Here is an 18,308-nt window from a genome sequence, read left to right on the forward strand (position 1 = left end):
ACCCCATTTATATTTTTTCCGTAAAAACACTGAAGTGTGAAACGGATAAGCAAAAATGTGGGATTTTGTCACATATATGAAAATGTGCCTTTTTGAATTTTGTACTAGTAGCTAGTAACCTAGTAAAAGGATGCATCATGCAATATTGGCACACTACATTTAGTTACAAAGTGGAACAAAAGTAAACCTTGAATTTGGAGGATTAAAATATCCCACTGGTGGCCAAGTTGACCTATTTTAAGAAATGCCATTGGTTGGTGGGTATAAAGTCTAAGATCTTGATAGGAATTTGTTACAGGTAGTAGTCACTGGCCAACTCGTCGGGTTAGCTTAGGGCTAAATGTGCCAGGTTATTTTATGGGAACAGCTATACATGTAGCGTTATACCAGGTGCCACTACGTCTGATTTTAAAATGTCTGATGTGGATTTTGCGACAGAGAAAAATATTCAACTGGGGGCTCTATTCAATCGATCACTGAAGCGTCACTGATTGCGCAATATAAATGTAAAGCTAATTCCGCTTGAGCCAACATATGCAGCGTTGTGAAGGCATTCTTCGCTAACGTGGGAACATTTCCTTTAAATTACAATCATGTAGCGCTGAACTTCAGCGATACCGATTGAATAGAGCCCTTAAACTTTTTCTAATGTTCACAAGTATGGACCCAATGAGATCAGCGGTAACCTGTGTTAGCGGGAAAACGTATCGATTTTCAGTGCTTTTCTTTAGGCGTGTCAGAGGTGTAATTGCGTGAGAGCCGAGACTGCATTTATGGTTAACACGTCATAATTCCGCTCAATTGGAAATTACCTTTAAAATGGTCTACAAAGTGCGATCGGATTGTAAATTAGTGCCGGAGTCTGGTGTAGCGGTACCGCTCCTGACCAAACAAACGTCTCGGCCACTTTACCATAGGTGCCCTTCCATCTCTCTCCCGCTCACCCCTACTGTTCTATCACAAAAACAATAACACATGAAAGGGATTGGGAATCCAATCTACAAAACCAGTCTAACTGGAATAGCATTATGTCAAAAGAGATGGAATCTCTGCTACCACAGGGATCGCTCCTCAATCATGTTCTTATAAACCAACATGAAGGATGAATGCCAATTTTATTGATCAAGGAACAGATAATGACAAATGCTTCACCATACAGACCTTTGGACAAAAGTAAAAAATAAATAGTATACACAATCTGACAAATCTACAGCATCAAATTAAACTTTCCTTAGTTGTCTTAGTGAAGGGAACCAGCATGAATGTTTGCAGAGACTGAAAAGCAAACAAACGTGTGACCATTTTCTGTGTTTATATGTAGCCCTACCCTTATTCATGTTTTATAGAAACTGTAGATTATGTACTTTATAACACTACCATAACTTAATAGGGAATTTATGGCTATTTACAAAAACATATATACACTACCGTTCAAAAGTTTGGCGTCACTTAGAAATGTGCTTTTCTTTCAAAAACAAGGACATTTTTTGTCAATTAAAATAACAAATTGATCAGAAATACAGTGTAGACATTGTTAATGTTGTAAATGACTATTGTAGCTGGAAACATGATTTTTAATGGAATATCTACATAGGCGTACAGAGGTCCATTATCAGCAACCATGACTCCTGTTAGTGATAGGATTCTATCAAGGCATGTTTATTTTTCAGATCACATTCTTCTTTTCATAACTTAAATCCTTAGCAACAGTTGTAAAATAAAAAGTCAGTTCATGATAAATAAATCCCAATACATGTAACAGCATTGTCACAGCTATCAACATAATACATAATCGGTATCAAATCTGGAATAGGCTATGTCACTGAAAACAGTTCCTTTTGCGATTTACAAAAATATCTCAAAGCCTTTTTTTGTCACTGTAGAATAGTGTTATTGTAAAGTAACTTCATTTCCATTGAGAAATAGACTGTCTATTAGCAAGCAAGCCTCTTAAAATATTTATATTGTCAGGAAAATGTACTTTCACTGGACAGTTGTTAGTCTTGTGTTAGTGTGCATACAATCATGAACGGAGTGTTAGTGCACACTCACTTAAAAGGGAAACAGAAGTTACAGAACAGAGTAGACACAGAAAAGCTACAATATCTCCTGCATGTAGCTATGGTTTTCAAACAGGGACAAACCACAATACAATGGTAATTTCAGTGTGTCTACAGAGGAAACTGTGCTGCTAATAACCAGACAACCATGGTACATGTTTTTATTTTCCTACCTGATAAAATGTTACTGTTACCAATAGCCACAGCTTTCATAGATTAGCTTCATCAACAGATCGAAAGGCTTAAAGTTGCAAACTAATACAATTGAAAAAAAAATGTTACGTCTGGTTTTTTTTTTTTACAACAAGTACACCTGAGACGTCAACATTTCCTTAAGTCACTGCTCTAGTTCTATTTCTTTGCAAATGTCACGCTTGCTATTGCATGTTCCTGATGCAAATTGGTAAAACATCCTTTTTGTTGTTACAACAAATCATTTTGCACAGAGAGGATTCGTCCCATTCCAAAACATGATAATTATAGTAATACAAAAACACAGGTATACAGTGACCTCTAGCAGATCTTCACTATCAGTGCACCTCATTTGTTGGACTAGTCAGTGGAGCCACACTCTTGGGCCTGGTACATTTTTGGTCTTTCCCATTTGACCCCATCCCTATGGTGTTCACAGATCTGAAAGAACTGGCTAGGCTTATAAAGAAATAAGTCAATAGTCAATATACGGTAGTGATGGCTCTACTTACCCAGTGATTTTAGTTATCTATTTCTCCCTTTGTCCTGTTATCCACTTTTTTCTGTTTTGGACTGGATTATTTCATGAAATTGTGTTAGCTAATCCAAGTTTATCATTTTAAAAGGCTAAATGGTCATTAGAAAACCCTTTTGAAATTGTTTTTTATTTTACCTTTATTTAACTAGGCAGGTCAGTTAAGAACAAATTCTTATTTTCAATGATGACCTCGGAACAGTGGGTTAACTGCCTTGTTCAGGGGCAGAACGACAGATTTTTACCTTGTCAGCTCAGGGATTCGATCTTGCAACCTTTCCGTTACCAGTCCAACGCTCTAATCACTAGGCTACCTGCCGCCCCATTAGCACAGCTGAAAACGGTTGTCCTGATTAAAGAAGCAATAAAACTGGCCTTCTTTAGACAAGTTGAGTATCTGGAGCATCAGCATTTGTGGGTTCGATTACAGGCTCAAAATGGCCAGAAACAAATAATTTTCTTCTGAAACTCATCAGTCTATTCTTGTTCTGAGAAATGAAGGCTATTCCATGCAAGAAATTGCCAAGAAACTGAAGACCTCGTACAACGCTGTGTACTGCTCCGTTCACAGAACAGCGCAAACCTGGCTCTAACCAGAATAGAAAGAGTGGGAGGCCCCGGTGCACAACTGAGCAAGAGGACAAGTACATTAGTGTCTAGTTTGAGAAACAGACGCCTCACAAGTTCTCAACTGGCAGCTTCATTATATAGTACCGGCAAAACACCAGTCTCAACGTCAACGGTGAAGAGGCTAGTCCAGGATGTTGTCAGAGTATGTGTTCTTTTTCCCATCTTAATCTTTTCTTTCTTTTTATTGGCAATTCTGCCTAGAAGGCCAGCATCCTGGAGTCACCTCTTCACTGTTGACGTTGAGACTGGTGTTTTGCGGGTACTTAATGAAGCTGCCAGTTGAGGACTTGTGAGGCATCTGTTTCTCAAACTAGACACTAATGTACTTGTCTTCTTGCTCAGTTGTGCACCGGGGCCTCCCACTCCTCTAGTTGGAGCCAATTTGCGCTGTCCTGTGAAGGGAGTAATACACAGCATTGTACGAGATCTTCAGTTTCTTGGCCATTTCTCGCATGGAATAGCTTTCATTTCTCAGAACAAGAATAGACTGACGAGTTTCGGGATAAAGTTCTTTGTTTCTGGACATTTTGAGCCTGTAATCTAACCCACAAATGCTGATGCTCCAGATACTCAACTAGGCACAACAGTTTCCAGCTGTGTGAACATAATTGCAAAAGGGTTTTGTAATGATCAATTAGCCTTTTAAAATTATAAACTTGGATTCGCTCACACAACGTGCCATTGGAACACAGGAGTGATGGTTGCTGATAATGGGCCTCTGTACGCCCATGTAGATATTCCATAAAGAAATCTGCCGTTTCCAGCTACAATAGTCATTAACAATGTCTACACTGTATTTCTGATCAATTTGATGTTATTTTAATTGACTTTTCTTTCAAAAACAAGAACATTTCTAAGTGACCCCAAACCTTTGAATGGTAGTGTATATTGAAATCTAATCATAAACATTAGCAAACCATTCCCGAATCCTTCTATCAAGGCATGTTTATTTTTCAGATCACATTCTTCTTTTCATAACTTAAATCCTTAGCAACAGTTATAAAATAAAAAGTCAGTTCATGATAAATAAATCCCAATACATGTAACAGCATTGTCACAGCTATCAACATAATACATAATCGGTATCAAATCTGGAATAGGCTATGTCACTGAAAACAGTTCCTTTTGCGATTTACAAAAATATCTCAAAGCCTTTTTTTGTCACTGTAGAATAGTGTTATTGTAAAGTAACTTCATTTCCATTGAGAAATAGACTGTCTATTAGCAAGCAAGCCTCTTAAAATATTTATTATATTGTCAGGAAAATGTACTTTCACTGGATAGTTGTTAGTCTTGTGTTAGCGTGCATACAATCATGAACGGAGTGTTAGTGCACACTCACTTAAAAGGGAAACAGAAGTTACAGAACAGAGTAGACACAGAAAAGCTACAATATCTCCAGCATGTAGTTATGGTTTTCAAACAGGGACAAACCACAATACAATGGTAATTTCAGTGTGTCTACAGAGGAAACTGTGCTGCTAATAACCAGACAACCATGGTACATGTTTTTATTTTCCTACCTGATAAAATGTTACTGTATGTTACCAATAGCCACAGCTTTCATAGATTAGCTTCATCAACAGATCGAAATGCTTAAAGTTGCAAACAACTATTACAATTGAAAAAACCCCAGATGTAAACACTTTTTTTTCAAACAAGTACACCTGAGACTTCAACATTTCCTTAAGTCACTGCTCTAGTTCTATTTCTTTGCTGAATGTCACGCTTGCTATTGCATGTTCCTGATGCAAATTGGTAAAACATCCTTTTTTTTGTTACAACAAATCATTTTGCCCAGAGACGATTCGTCCCGTTCCAAAACATGATAATTATAGTAATACAAAAACACAGGTATACAGTGACCTCTAGCAGATCTTCACTATCAGTGCACCTCATTTGTTGGACTAGTCAGTGGAGCCACACTCTGGGCCTGGTAAATTTTTGGTCCCTAGTCTTTTCCATTTGGCCCCATCCCTATGGTGTTCACAGATCTGAAAGGACTGGCTAGGCTTATAAAGAAATAATTACAATGCTCCACTTAAAAGTATTAGGGAGATCACTAATATACAGCCATCACTACTGTATATTGACAATACTTACCCAGTGATTTAATACTTCAGGAAAGTTGCATTTAATTCTGCCTTTGTTCTGTTATCCACTTTTTTTTCTGTTTTGGACTGGATTATTTCAAATTCATGAAATTGTGGTAATTTAAGATATGAACTTATATATGTAGTTGTGCATTCATTTATTTCTACCCAATGCCTTTTATGGAAGTATTTGATTGCGTTTTCATGTGTTTTGTGCTTGAATTCCATTAAGAAAAGAAATTGCACACTGCCTTTGAAATGTCATCACAATTTCCCAGGGTATAACTGTGAACACCAAATGGGGTAGTTGCGGGCTGAGAAAAGAGGCTGAGAGCCAATTTGCATCAGACAGACACCTGGCTGATTGCACTTCAAATCAGAGACACACACTGCACCCAAACTGATGTGACAAAAATAAATGGAAGCATCGCTATTCATTGGTGCTGTATATCTGAACAATTACCTTCCATAGGTATGACTCCTGAGGAGCAAAATACTTTACTACATTTTTAATCTACACTTCATTTCTATTCCCTCTGAGAGGAAGCATAGAAAAACAGCTAATGCATTGGGATTTGGCTCTTCCAGAGATGCATATATTTCACCTCAGCGTACTTCTGACTGGAGGATTTTAAGGGTAGAGAGTACAACTTGAGGCAAGACCAGTTTCTTCATGTCGCCCAGCTTTTCCCTGGATCTACAACATAAGCTAAACTATTGAACTATTGTGTAAATGTTGAAGTCCTCCAAGGTGAACAGAACCCAGTTAGAGTAGAAGTTTCCTATTGAACTATGCGCTGACAAGAAAATGTGCTTCCTATTTCAGGTGTATATGTTCATATGTTTAAGGTAGTAGAGGTAAAATAAAAAATAAAAGACAAAATAAAAACTGTACAACGTTAGTGGCTGCAAGAGTCACCAAGCCATCCACGACTTTGGAAACTGAGATGGACAGGATGGAGGGGAGCAGCAAGACCAGGTGACTGACAGGGCATCACAGGCAGGAGGACCGTAGACAAATGTCATGACAACACAAGTCACACCAGAAACCCCACAATCCATCTGAGCGGACCCTGGTCTGTTGGCTGTTTGGCATGCCATGCCCACTGCCGTCTTTGGAATATCGATGACACAACAGAGGGCCGATGTGATGGCCCTGATATCCTCCAACAGTGCCCATTCAGTGACGTGAGACACGAAGTAAAAAAAAAAAATAATACACAAACTTGACAGTGACGGCATCATGTTTTTATACGTCATGTTAAGATGGTGTCTCCAACCACTGGCTAGGATGTTCAGTGGCAGAGTGAATATCTTATGACAAACAAGATATCAAAGAAAAAAGGGGCAAGCAAGTCATTTTGTTCATAAACTATGAGAAAGGAGACCTAATGCAGGGTGCTTTGGACATTGACAAGAATGAACCAAGTTTAGTTTGGGTATGAGTCTGTAGACCCATAAAAGTTAAATGGGACCTGTGTTTGGAGCAGGATTTCATTAGAGGCTTTGTAGCCTAATTTTCATGACCTCTCTGCCAGTCCTGAGCCACCCTGATGGGGATTTAGTAAGGAAACATGGATGAAAAGAAACCCAAACCAGGCACAATTTTGACCCCCTCTTTCCAATAAGAGACACAAAAACGGTTGGCATATTTTGGGATATGTACAAAGTCTAGGCTATTGTATGGTTTCTTTTCTGGGGCTCCATCTTTTTGGATTTGATGAACACCAGTGTTGGACTTGTGCTCCATAGAAGCTCCATAAAAGTGTAGGACTCCAGTAGATAAATAAATAAAACAAGGGGCGTCAACGCCCAGATTCATATCGCGCCGATAGGTGTTCAAAATACACTGAGAGGGGACTTTGAAGAATCCGCACAGACAATCTCCAAATTATACTTAACAAAACCATTCACAATTACACTGTGTGTGTGTGTGTGTGTGTGTGTGTGTGTGTGTGTGTGTGTGTGTGTGTGTGTATGTGATGTGATGTATCTGGCATTTTCTGGTAATGCCAATGTGCAGAGGCACAACCGAAAAAAGGTGACAGAGTGGGGGAGCATGGGGGAGGAATGACTGCAGATTGTTTTAGAATCCAAAGTGTAGTTGGTGGCTTGTTGTTCATGTCTGGCATTCATCCTCTCCAAAATCCCTCTCTCACCATCTTTCGCTCTTTCCCCTTCTCAGCTGGTAGTGCTACTGGTGGACCTCGTTGGCTATGAGGCTGTCTTCACCAGACTGGAAGTCAGCTTCATTGAGACTATTCCCAGTGTTGATCATCTCCTCATCCTGTGAGGACCCCCGATCTTCCTCCCCACTGCCTGTGCAAGCATCATCCATGATTGGGTCCTGTAAGACCTGGGCAATGTACGTTGGTTGCTAAGGAGAAAAGAAACAAACATTCAATGTTATGAAGGATCCTGTACCTCACCATTAATATGCTTATAAATGGCATCTTGAGAAGTTAAAGGTGTTTGAATTTGTACTGATCATTTTAACTTCCACTTGTTTTTGAAAGAATACTCCTTAGGCTTTGTATTGCTTCATACTTCATCATAACCCATACATACAATGGTTGAGTTCCTGCCGGACAACATTGCAGACCAATGCCAGCTCTTACAAAGCCCTGGATAGGTATTTAACATATCAGTTAAACACATCATATGATATAGCAAAATGATGCATGACTGCATAGGTCGACACAACCATTGGCTGATGCAATACAACGCCTGCGCATCTAGTCAGGCAGGAAATCGGCCATTCTATGCAAGAAAATGTTCACATGTTCAACTGCCAAGAATGTGAACCAATAGTAAATCAGCAAGGCACTGCTGTTTGTTTACATTGAAAATGATCAGAATGACTAGTGAACAAGCAACTTCAGAGTTGTTTCTTTTTCTCTTAAGGAATTTAATTTCTTTACAATTCCAGATATTATAATTGACATTAAAACCTATTTAAAAGTGCTGCTGACTCCAAACAACCAGGGAATACACAGGGAGCAAATTGTCAAAAGTCTATAATAATGATGGATTGGATTTGTATAGCCCCTTTCAACCAACTTCGGTACTCAAAGCGCTTTACATCATAAAGGGGAAACTCACCTCATCCACCACCAATGTGTGGCACCCACCTGGGTAATGCACAGCAACCATTTTGTGCCAGAACCCTCACCACACATCAGCTAGCATGGTGGAGAGGTGAGGAGTGATATATGCCAAATAGGGGATGATTAGTTGGCCATGATGGAATGTATCTAGGATACCCCTACTCTTGCGATAGGTGCCGTGGGACTTTTAATAACCACAGAGTTAGGACACCCATTTAACCTCCCATCTGAAAGAGGCAAGCCTAAGCAGGGCAATGTCCCCTTCACTGCCCTGGGGTATTGGGATTTGATCTTAAGACCAGAGGTGAGGTGTCCCATACTGGCCCTCCAACACCTCTTCCAGCAGCATCTAGTCTACCATCCAGGGACCGATCAGGGCCGACCCTGCTTAGCTTTAGAAGCAAGACAGAAGTGGGATGCAGAGTGGTATGCTGCTGGTGAAAAGTTGACAGGGAGATGGTACGTAGTTGCATTGACGACGAGACAAACATTTATATACAGCCAAGTCGGGCATCAGAACCCGACTTGTCAGTTTCCACTATAACACAAGCAATTTAGCACTTGCAAACATAGCGTGATAGCAGGTCGAGCTGGTGATAACCAAATTCAGCAATTTTCATGTCATTTAAAATTAAAGGAACATTTCATATTCATCATTTTCAGCACCTCCCCAACATCAGCATATATAATAATATATAAATATATTCCATTTAGCAGACGCTTTTATAAAGCGACTTAGTCATGTGTGCATACATTTTAAGTATGGGTGCTCTTGGGAAACGAACCCACATGAAAATGGTGTGTTTCTATGTTTTGTACGCAAAAAGATAAGAGGAACAAAAGTATTTCCGATGACATGATCCGAAAACACTTGACATGGGCCGTGTTTGGGAGCATCAAAACCGCGATGCATCATTGTGACTGACTGAGCTACAAATAATATTGAGTAGTTATTTATGATGCAAGGTGATTTGTAGATCAGTCAGTCTCGACTTGCTTTCAAAGTCGGCTGCAATGTCAAAGTACTGTATAGCTTCAAAAAATATTAAAGCTATCATTTTGATCTCACAGACGGTTAGTCCTTGCACCGATAGATCGGTCGGTAGATCGGTATGAATTTGAGAGTGGTTACATTTCTCCAGTCTCATCTTTTTTTAATTTTCCAAAACAATGGCGGGGTGGCTGCTTTGTTGTTTTTTGAATCCCAGATTTGGACCAAAGTCAGATTGTTTGCTCCCTTGACAAACACACATCGTTGGAATACTGGACAAAATTACGCATATTGTGCATTGCGATAACGTTGGGCCAATCTCACTGTGCTATCTGGACAGTTCCATTCTAGTCCCCACAATTCAACAGCTTGGAATACTCCAAAACCCCCAAAAAGAATCTGCTTACCTGAGACTTATTAGAAGGAGAGGAGAAGGTGCGGAGTGGTGGGCGGCCATTTTCAACCACGTCAACATCTGTTTCCTTGGTGTCAATCTGTTTGAGGCCAGAGGAGGGAAGGGGGGAAAGAAGGGAAAAGAGCTGTCAGAGATTCTCCTCTATCGAACTACTTGGCCTAAGTCTGCTACCTGAATTGAAGGACTGGACACTTGGCGTGTTGGTGAGCCGTACCTTGAGCACAGTGACCCGTACCTTGTAGTTGTGAGCGCTGAGGTACTTGAAGTGGCCGAAGCAGACGTGCGACAGGCATACCACAATGGTGATGATTAGGACCACCAAAGTGAACATGGATGTGGGGGTTACAAAGCCTGGGTTTTAAAACAGTGCAAAGAGACGGTAAGTTACAATGAGACTTCAGGACTCTCCCACTGAAAAAGGTGGTAAGGGTAAGGTACTAACACATCTTAACAATCCAAATTACCACTAATTCTGGGAAGAAAAAGATCCCCCCAGCCCCTTACCTGTGCGCATGGTGGAAAAGAATAGCAGCCAAAAGAGACAGAGGATGGGAGCTGCCACCACCTGATTGACAGCACCTGAGTGGATTTTCTTGTCCAGTTTCGAGGGAAGGTAAGCGTAATACATGTTGTATCTATCCACCAGGTGCTTCAGCAGCATGTACATCAGACCTGGAAAGAGGGAGAACATTTTTTGTTTGAGAACTGTTGTTTAACTACTGAACATACACCTCCCCCCACCCATTTTAAGTCTTTGCTGGAGACAACTGGCATCAAATCAAATTGTATTTGTCACATGTGCCGAAAACAACAGGTGTAGACCTTACAGTGAAATGCTAACTTACAAGCCCTTAACCAACAATGCAGTTTTAAGAAAATACCAAAAAAAAAGTAAGAGATAAGAAAAACAAATAATTAAATAGCAGCAGTAAATAACAATAGCGGTGCTATATACAGGGGGTACCGGTTCAGAGTCTATGTGTCAATGTCAGTGTGCGGGGGGCACCAGTGCCGAGGTAATTATGGACATGAAGGTAGGGTTATTAAAGTGGCTATGCATGGAGTCTGACAATTTTTAGGGCCTTCCTCTGACACCGCCTGGTATAGAGGTCCCGGACGGCAAGAAGCTTGGCCCCGGTGTTGTACTGGGCCGTACGCACTACCCTCTGTAGTGCCTTGCGCTTGGAGGCCTAGCAATTGCCATACCAGGCAGTGATGCAACCCTTCAGGATGCGCTCGATGGCGATGGTGCAGCTGTAAAACCTTTTGAGGATCTGAGAACCCATGCCAAAGCTGATAAGTCTGTGCTTGCTCTTTGGGGATTACACCTGGGTTGCTACAGTTGAAATTCCTGAGTTGAGGGGGTTACAAGTATTTACTAAATTAACAAATGTGTGTTCACTTTTGCCCAAAAAGCAAATGTTCCCATCCTTACTAAAGTAGACAAGTGTATACAACCCATATGGAAAACTAATTTATAATAATATACAGTATGTACATTTATGCAGGGGAATTCAAAATATATTTATAAATACAGTACCAGTCAAAAGTTTGGACACCTATTCATTCCAGTGTTTTTCTTTATTTTTACTATTTTCTACATTGTAGAATAACAGTGAAGACATCAAAACTATGAAATAACACATATGGAATTTTGTAGTAACCAAAAAAGTCTGAAGAATCTAAAATATATTTTGAATTGTTTAAAGTAGCAACCCTTTGCATTGATGACAGCTTTGAACACTCTTGGCATTCCCTCAACCAGTTTCATGAGGTAGTCACCTGGAATGCATTTCAATTAAAGGTGTACGTTGTTAAAAGTTAATTTGTGGAATTTCTTTCCTTCTTAATGAGTTTGAGCCAAACAGTTGTGACAAGGTAGGGTTGGTATACAGAAGATAGCCCTATTTGGTAAAAGACCAAGTCCATATTATGGCAAGAACAGCTAAAATAAGCAGAGAAACGACAGTCCATCATTACTTTAAGACATGATCAGTCAGTCTGGAAAATTTCAAGAACTTTGAAAGTTTCTTCAAGTGCAGTCGCAAAAACCATCAAGCCCCATGATGAAACTGGCTCTCATGAGGACTGCCACAGGAGAGGAAGACCCAGAGTTACCTCTGCTGCAGAGGATACGTTAAATCGAGTTACCAGCCTTTTTACGCACTACTCTCTTCAGCGGTCCCGTTCTGTGAGCTTGTGTGACCTATCACTTCGTGGATGAGCCGTTGTTGCTCCTAGATGTTTCCACTTCACAATAACAGCATTTACAGTTGACCGGGGCAGCATTTGACGAACTGACTTGTTGGAAAGGCGGCATCCCATGACGGTGCCACATTGAAAGTCACTGAGCGCTTCAATAAGGCTATTTTACTGCCCGTGTTTGTCTATGGAGATTGCATGGCGGTGTGCTCGATTATATACACACCTGTCAGCAACAGGTGTGGCTGAAATACCAAATCCACTAATTTGAAGGAGTGTCCAAATACTTTTATGTATATAGTGTATATAAATATATTTCAAACTATATGTCAATTAAATATATTTTCGTGCAACATGTATCATGCGGAATTGAAATGCTCAGTTTATTGACCTCTGGTACCTTGCAATTAGGGTCCCAAAGTGGGGTTTGCATGCAAAAGTTGAAAATAAATTATACAGCTATTGAGGCTACCTGTCACATGTGAAACATAGCTAATCTTACTATGTTTATTTCGAAAAGAGACATGAATCTAGAACATATGCATCTTATTTATATTCTTCAGATGGAGAAGAGCAGCTGTCAGCATCAAATCTTTCTTGTGGATAATGGCATTTTATTTGATTATACAGTATAATCATAACATTGATTATACAGTATAATCATAACATTGATTTAAAATATGTTTTTCACCTTGCGGGTGACAAAGGAATTTTCTTCAACTGCCTGCATACAAGTTTTCACCAAGCTAGCCAACACAGCTAGTTAGCTAGCTAGCTCCTTTAGCCTGACACCACAACATGCAGTGTGACTGACCAAGTGAAGAATTATTCGGATATTAAAGCTCTGAGTTAATATGTCATGTATGTGTTATAATTTAATTGCCAAAGCTAGTTAGTTCATGTTAAATGTTGCTTGTCAAGCAATGTGTTGCTTGCTAGCTAGCTTTGTAGAGTGGGCTGGGCTTCTCTGACTGCAAAATAGCAAGAAATGGCTAGCTAGCTAGTTTATTTCTAGCTAAAAATAATTATTTTTCCCTGCAGTGGTTCTTTCTGGTCTGGAGCTGCAACTGCCTATGGACAGACCCCAGCCAATGTAAGTTAGTATTCTGTATCATTTAGTTCCTGAACAGTAACCCTTTATTCTTCATCTTGTGCGGAATTATTTCACTGGCCCTGAATTATTCACAGGAGAAGCAGACTTAAGGCGTCCACATCCAAACCAACACAATGTCAAATACTGTATGTTTGAATATACGAAGCAAATACGAATGGGTCAAAATGTAATTGAAATATGCTTAATATTACATTGAAAAGCATTTTTACTACACATATTACTTATGTATCACTATGAACTTATATTTAACAAAAACTATTATTTTCACTATGGACACTCCCATCTTCGCTGGTGTTGGCCTGTCTTTCCAAGTACAGTGCCTTCAGAAAGTATTCACACCCCTTGACTTTTTCCACATTTTGTTGTGTTACAGCCTGAATATAAAATTGATTGCGATTTTTTGTCACTGATCAAACCATAAATCATTTAACTATTTGATTTTGAATTTTATGACCCCTTAAAGTGTATAAAAAAATGATTTGATAAAATATGGAATTTGGCCTTTATTACTATAGCCCATAGAAATGCATTGAAAAACACATTCATACATGGCAAAAAAGACAGTCAAATCAATCATAAGAAATAAGGTTTTGAAGTGTCTGTTCTTTATCTAGGAGATCAAGACAGCTCAGGATTTACACATATTTAACTTTTTGGGGGTAGGCACAAAACTACCTCCATACTTCCATTCCTTTTTTAAACCCGTACCGGTTACCTTCAGACCCGTGACACTTGTGGGGGTCGTGAAAATCTCCCCTTTTCACAGTGGGGTCACATTAGTTTGTTGTGTTACTGCCAGTATATAAAATGTATAAAACGTACATTTTGTGTCACTGGCCTACACACAATACCCCATAATATCAAAGTGGAATTATGTTTTTAGATTTTTTCACAAATAAAAAATGAAAAGCTGAAATGTCGTGAGTCAATAAGTATTCAACCAGTGTTGAATACTTATTGACTCACGACATTTCAGCTTTTCATTTTGAATTCAGGCTGTAACAACAAAATGTGGAATAAGTCAAGGGGTATGAATACTTTCCGCACTGTATGTCTTAGTAAAGATACATTGCATATTGTACCTATACAGTGCTTTAACATAGAGATGCACAGTACTGACATATTAATACTGTATGTACACACCAGGAGTGGGTAAGCCTGTTCTAGGCATAATGCAGAGTTTAGTTTTCCATAATTTCCTTGGTGATTCATTCTGACGCATACAAAGAACTGCCAATAGGTGACCCAAGAGAGGGGAGAGTAGTCCTCTCTCTCCCCAGTCTCTCCTACCTACGCAATCTTTCACTTTCTCCACCCTCTCTCCCTCTTACCCCTTTCGTCTCTGGGGAGAGGTGGGCTGACTCACCAAAGGGGACGATGATTGGACAGGTGATGCTGTATGTCATAACTACAGTGAAGACGGACATCATCCAGGCGTAGGCCGCTCCAAACTGGAATTCAAACGCTTGATGCTGTAGACACGAAAACATTCAGCATTGAAAAGTCAATTGAACTTGAGCACGGCAACGGCAATATATTCCTTAAGGACTCTTACCCTCTTTACGTTGCGCCTCTCTGCAGAGGAACGGGCCAGGGACAGTCGGATCATATACATGAGCAAGCCTGGAATCCGCAGCAGGTCCATGGCGTTACCGATAAACGCTGAGGCAATGACATAGTTGACAAAGAAGGCTCCGTTGTCAGGTAGGAAGACACACCTTAAACAGGGGGAGGCACCACCAGTGTGATTAGATAGCATTTACCATAGTACTGTAAATACATGTCACTGGTATTTACGAGTAATGGCCTGACAAATCACACAGTAATTATGCTTTGCTTTCATTGAGAGAAACGCTGTTAAATACCAGGTAATTAGCAACTGTGTTGAAAGTACAGTACCAGGACATACTACATATTTTCCCCATAATACCAGGCAAATACCAGCTGTAACAGCAATGGATCTTAATTTACATTCCTCTTTTATAAAAATAGAAATACTTACTCAAATCTGACAGTGGCGTCAGCAAGGAATTTCTTATCAAACAGCCAGCGGAAGAAGACATCCAAACTGTATTAAAAGCAAGAATAAAAAAATGTAATCAAATTAGCTTTTCTGGGCGGGTCATAAATTGGTTGAAATCTGTAAGCAGATATTGGTTGATTATTCATGTGCCATTTATTTGATAAAGTAATTTGGCAAAAACAGAGCAAGACCGATCTCTACAAAGCATTTGGGCCAAGGTGGACTTGCACAGCCAGGCACTGTAACTTCCTACCTAGGGCCAAGGAAAACTACTGTATTTCACCTGCTAATTTCTACAGCTAAACCTCTAAATCTCTTTCCAGGTGCCAGGTATAAGATTTGCCCCTACATTTACGATTTCATGTACAGTTATATTTCAAAACGTCTTCTATGGTGGCATAAGAAATATAGCAACAGCTTAGGTTTTTGGGGTTATTAATGACACTGTCTAAGACTCTTGCAAACTTTTTAGCCAGTAGTTCTGAAAGCCATAAATGGGCCCCCGAAAATTGCGTACAGCATCACATAAGTGCAGATATGTGCACCATGTCATTGCGCTCTTTTGCTAGCTGTCACTCAAATGGCGAGGGGCTGAAACTCATTGGAAAAAGTCGAATTGCTAGGGGACTGACCCACGTGGGGGAAAATGGTGCAGCAGTTTCCAGAAAAACAGTCGCTTTCATACTAGGGATTTCGTGGCTAATTGAGGAAGACAGTAATTCTGCTCATCGATTATGCATAAACTACACATTGAAACATCCAAAGCGGTAGGTTTAAAAAAAGAGTTAGTAGATGCCAACGTTCCAGAGCATGTCTTTAAGGGATTTCATAAGGGATATTAGTTTAAAAAGTAAGGGGGTATATTACCTTAGTTGAAATAACCAATGACCTGCATGAAATGTTTTGCGACTTTAAAACATAGTTTAAGGTACCTGCTAAGACCCAGTGAAGGCAGCAAGAGGACCATGAAGATGAGGAAGGTGTAGCACTTGTGCATGGTGGTCCGGTTCTCCCCCGACCTGCCCATAAAAAAAAAAGAGAAGGCCAATGTCACTGAAGGAGCATTAAATCACTTACATGATGATAATGGTCTATTTAATTTAGTTTCATGTATACTATGGCAGTTAAAAGATGAATTACAGTAACACATACAAGAAACACATTTAAATTAATAAGATGAGATACAACAAATTTAAAATCAAAATGTCAGGGAGTTGAGGCAAGAAGGGAGGTAGAATGGTCTGAGCGGTGGAGGGAGGAGGGAGCATCTTGGTCACAGTCACAGCCAGGGAGCTCAGTGGTTTTATCAAGAGTCAGAGACAGGTCCGCAGCCATCAGCACATCTCGCTGTCCCCGACGTCCTCAGCCTCTCCTTGTGGACTCTGTAGCTACTCCTAATTTGTAGTACCCACTTGGGTGATGCCCCGGCAGCCGCGAGCGCCAGAAAGCCATCGGTAATCAGAGTAGTTGTCCTCATCTCTACAATTATACTCATTTAAGTGTGTGTGATCTTTAGAAAACCCAAAATCAAGTGGAAATTACATAGGTCAACTGAAAGAAACCCCTCCCATATAGTTTGGTGATTCCCCATTGTCAACATCACATCTGCACAAAAGCTGTTGGAATTAAAGTTCTCTCAGAACATAAGAGTACATGTGGCCATTAAAGTTAAAGGTCCAATGCAGTCGTTTTATCTCAATTCCAAATCATTTCTGGGAAACAATTAAGTAACTTACTGTGATTGTTTAAAATAAAATGATCAAAAAGAAACAAAAATAGCTTCTCTGCGGTCACAGACTTTTTGAGCAATTATTACAAGATGAGGGGAAAGTATTTTGATCAACTATTTTGAACTGGAATAAATGCTGCACTATTAGCAATTACCAACACAATTCCAGTCAAAATAGAAGATTGTAAGAAATACTGAAGCCTACCGTTACTATATCCAACCCAACTGTTTGTTGCCACTATCATCCCAGTGGTTTTCAAACCTTTTGACCCGCGACCCCCAAAAAGGACTGGTGCAACCCCCCACGCACACACATGCATGCACACGTAAACATGCATCCACAATCGCGCCACAAGTGTACCCTGTCATTACAGCCATAAACGGTGATGCATAAACTGCTCTTTACACCTGCATTTGGATCGGAAGGTCATTCATTTTAGTAGCCAATATCAACAAGGGATATATCATGTCACTACTCTGGAGTCAACGCAGTTGGCTTGAGTTTAGTGTCTGACCTGAGATTGGAAGGTTGTGAGTTCAATCCCTGGCTGAGTTAAACCAAAGAGTGTAAAAATGGGCCCTGATGCGTCTCTGCTTGGCACTCAGCATTAAGATGCTGTAGATTGGGGGTAAGGCCCTGTGCTAGACTAGCGTCCTGTCCAGGCTCGCGCTACAGAAACAGGAGATCGGCTCCTACCCTATAAGCCGCTACGGCTCGCATAAGCTCGTGCAAGGCTACATCTGCATTGCTTGTTGTTTGGGGTTTTAGGCTGGGTTTCTGTATAGCACTTTGTGACATCAGCTGATGTAAAAGGGGCTTTATAAATACATTTGATTGACTGATTACTTACTCTGGAGTCCAGACAGAGCAAGCTAAATGATATGGCTTACTTGTAGCAGAGGTTGCAAGATCAGATGGAAAGCATATTCTGTCTGCACCGTGCCATCACCTTGGAGTGCAGCCTGTCGGCAGAGTGCACTTTGCCGGCCGGGTAGCCCTGTTCTTCCTCACAAATATTGTAATAAATTTGCCAGAATGTAACATCTTCATCCCATAATATTGAAGGCATTGCAATGTTACATCTGCTTATCTTTAGAAGTATAGCCAGTAGGCACCCAAACTAGGCCTGTCTGAAATATGAAAAAGATTAATCAAATCACCCAGTAGCCTAACATTATTGTTCTGGCAAAGATGAGTGGGTAGTAGATTGCTAAAC

The 18,308-nt window shown here is 40.1% G+C and overlaps 1 protein-coding gene across 4 annotated transcripts in view; it reads right to left on the bottom strand.

Moving 5' to 3' along the window:
• Positions 1-1,096: 1,096 nt before the first annotated feature.
• The window catches only part of LOC115208446 (CSC1-like protein 2), a 101,682-nt gene continuing 84,470 nt past the window's right edge, over positions 1,097-18,308 (bottom strand). For 2 of the 4 annotated variants that reach the window (XM_029776513.1, XM_029776510.1), the window contains 8 exons: positions 16,295-16,381; positions 15,342-15,407; positions 14,895-15,057; positions 14,706-14,811; positions 10,528-10,695; positions 10,238-10,374; positions 10,016-10,102; positions 4,337-7,887 (listed from right to left, as the gene is read on the bottom strand). In XM_029776513.1, coding sequence (XP_029632373.1) covers positions 7,705-7,887; positions 10,016-10,102; positions 10,238-10,374; positions 10,528-10,695; positions 14,706-14,811; positions 14,895-15,057; positions 15,342-15,407; positions 16,295-16,381 — 997 coding nt within the window. In that variant the 3' untranslated portion in view covers positions 4,337-7,704. Of the gene's footprint in view, positions 2,374-4,336; positions 7,888-10,015; positions 10,103-10,237; positions 10,375-10,527; positions 10,696-14,705; positions 14,812-14,894; positions 15,058-15,341; positions 15,408-16,294; positions 16,382-18,308 lie in introns of those variants that run through there. The other 2 variants (XR_003881176.1, XM_029776512.1) reach the window with 2 other exon arrangements.

The sequence above is a fragment of the Salmo trutta genome, chromosome 14 (genome assembly GCF_901001165.1).
Source record: "Salmo trutta chromosome 14, fSalTru1.1, whole genome shotgun sequence".
Lineage (NCBI taxonomy): Eukaryota > Metazoa > Chordata > Actinopteri > Salmoniformes > Salmonidae > Salmo > Salmo trutta.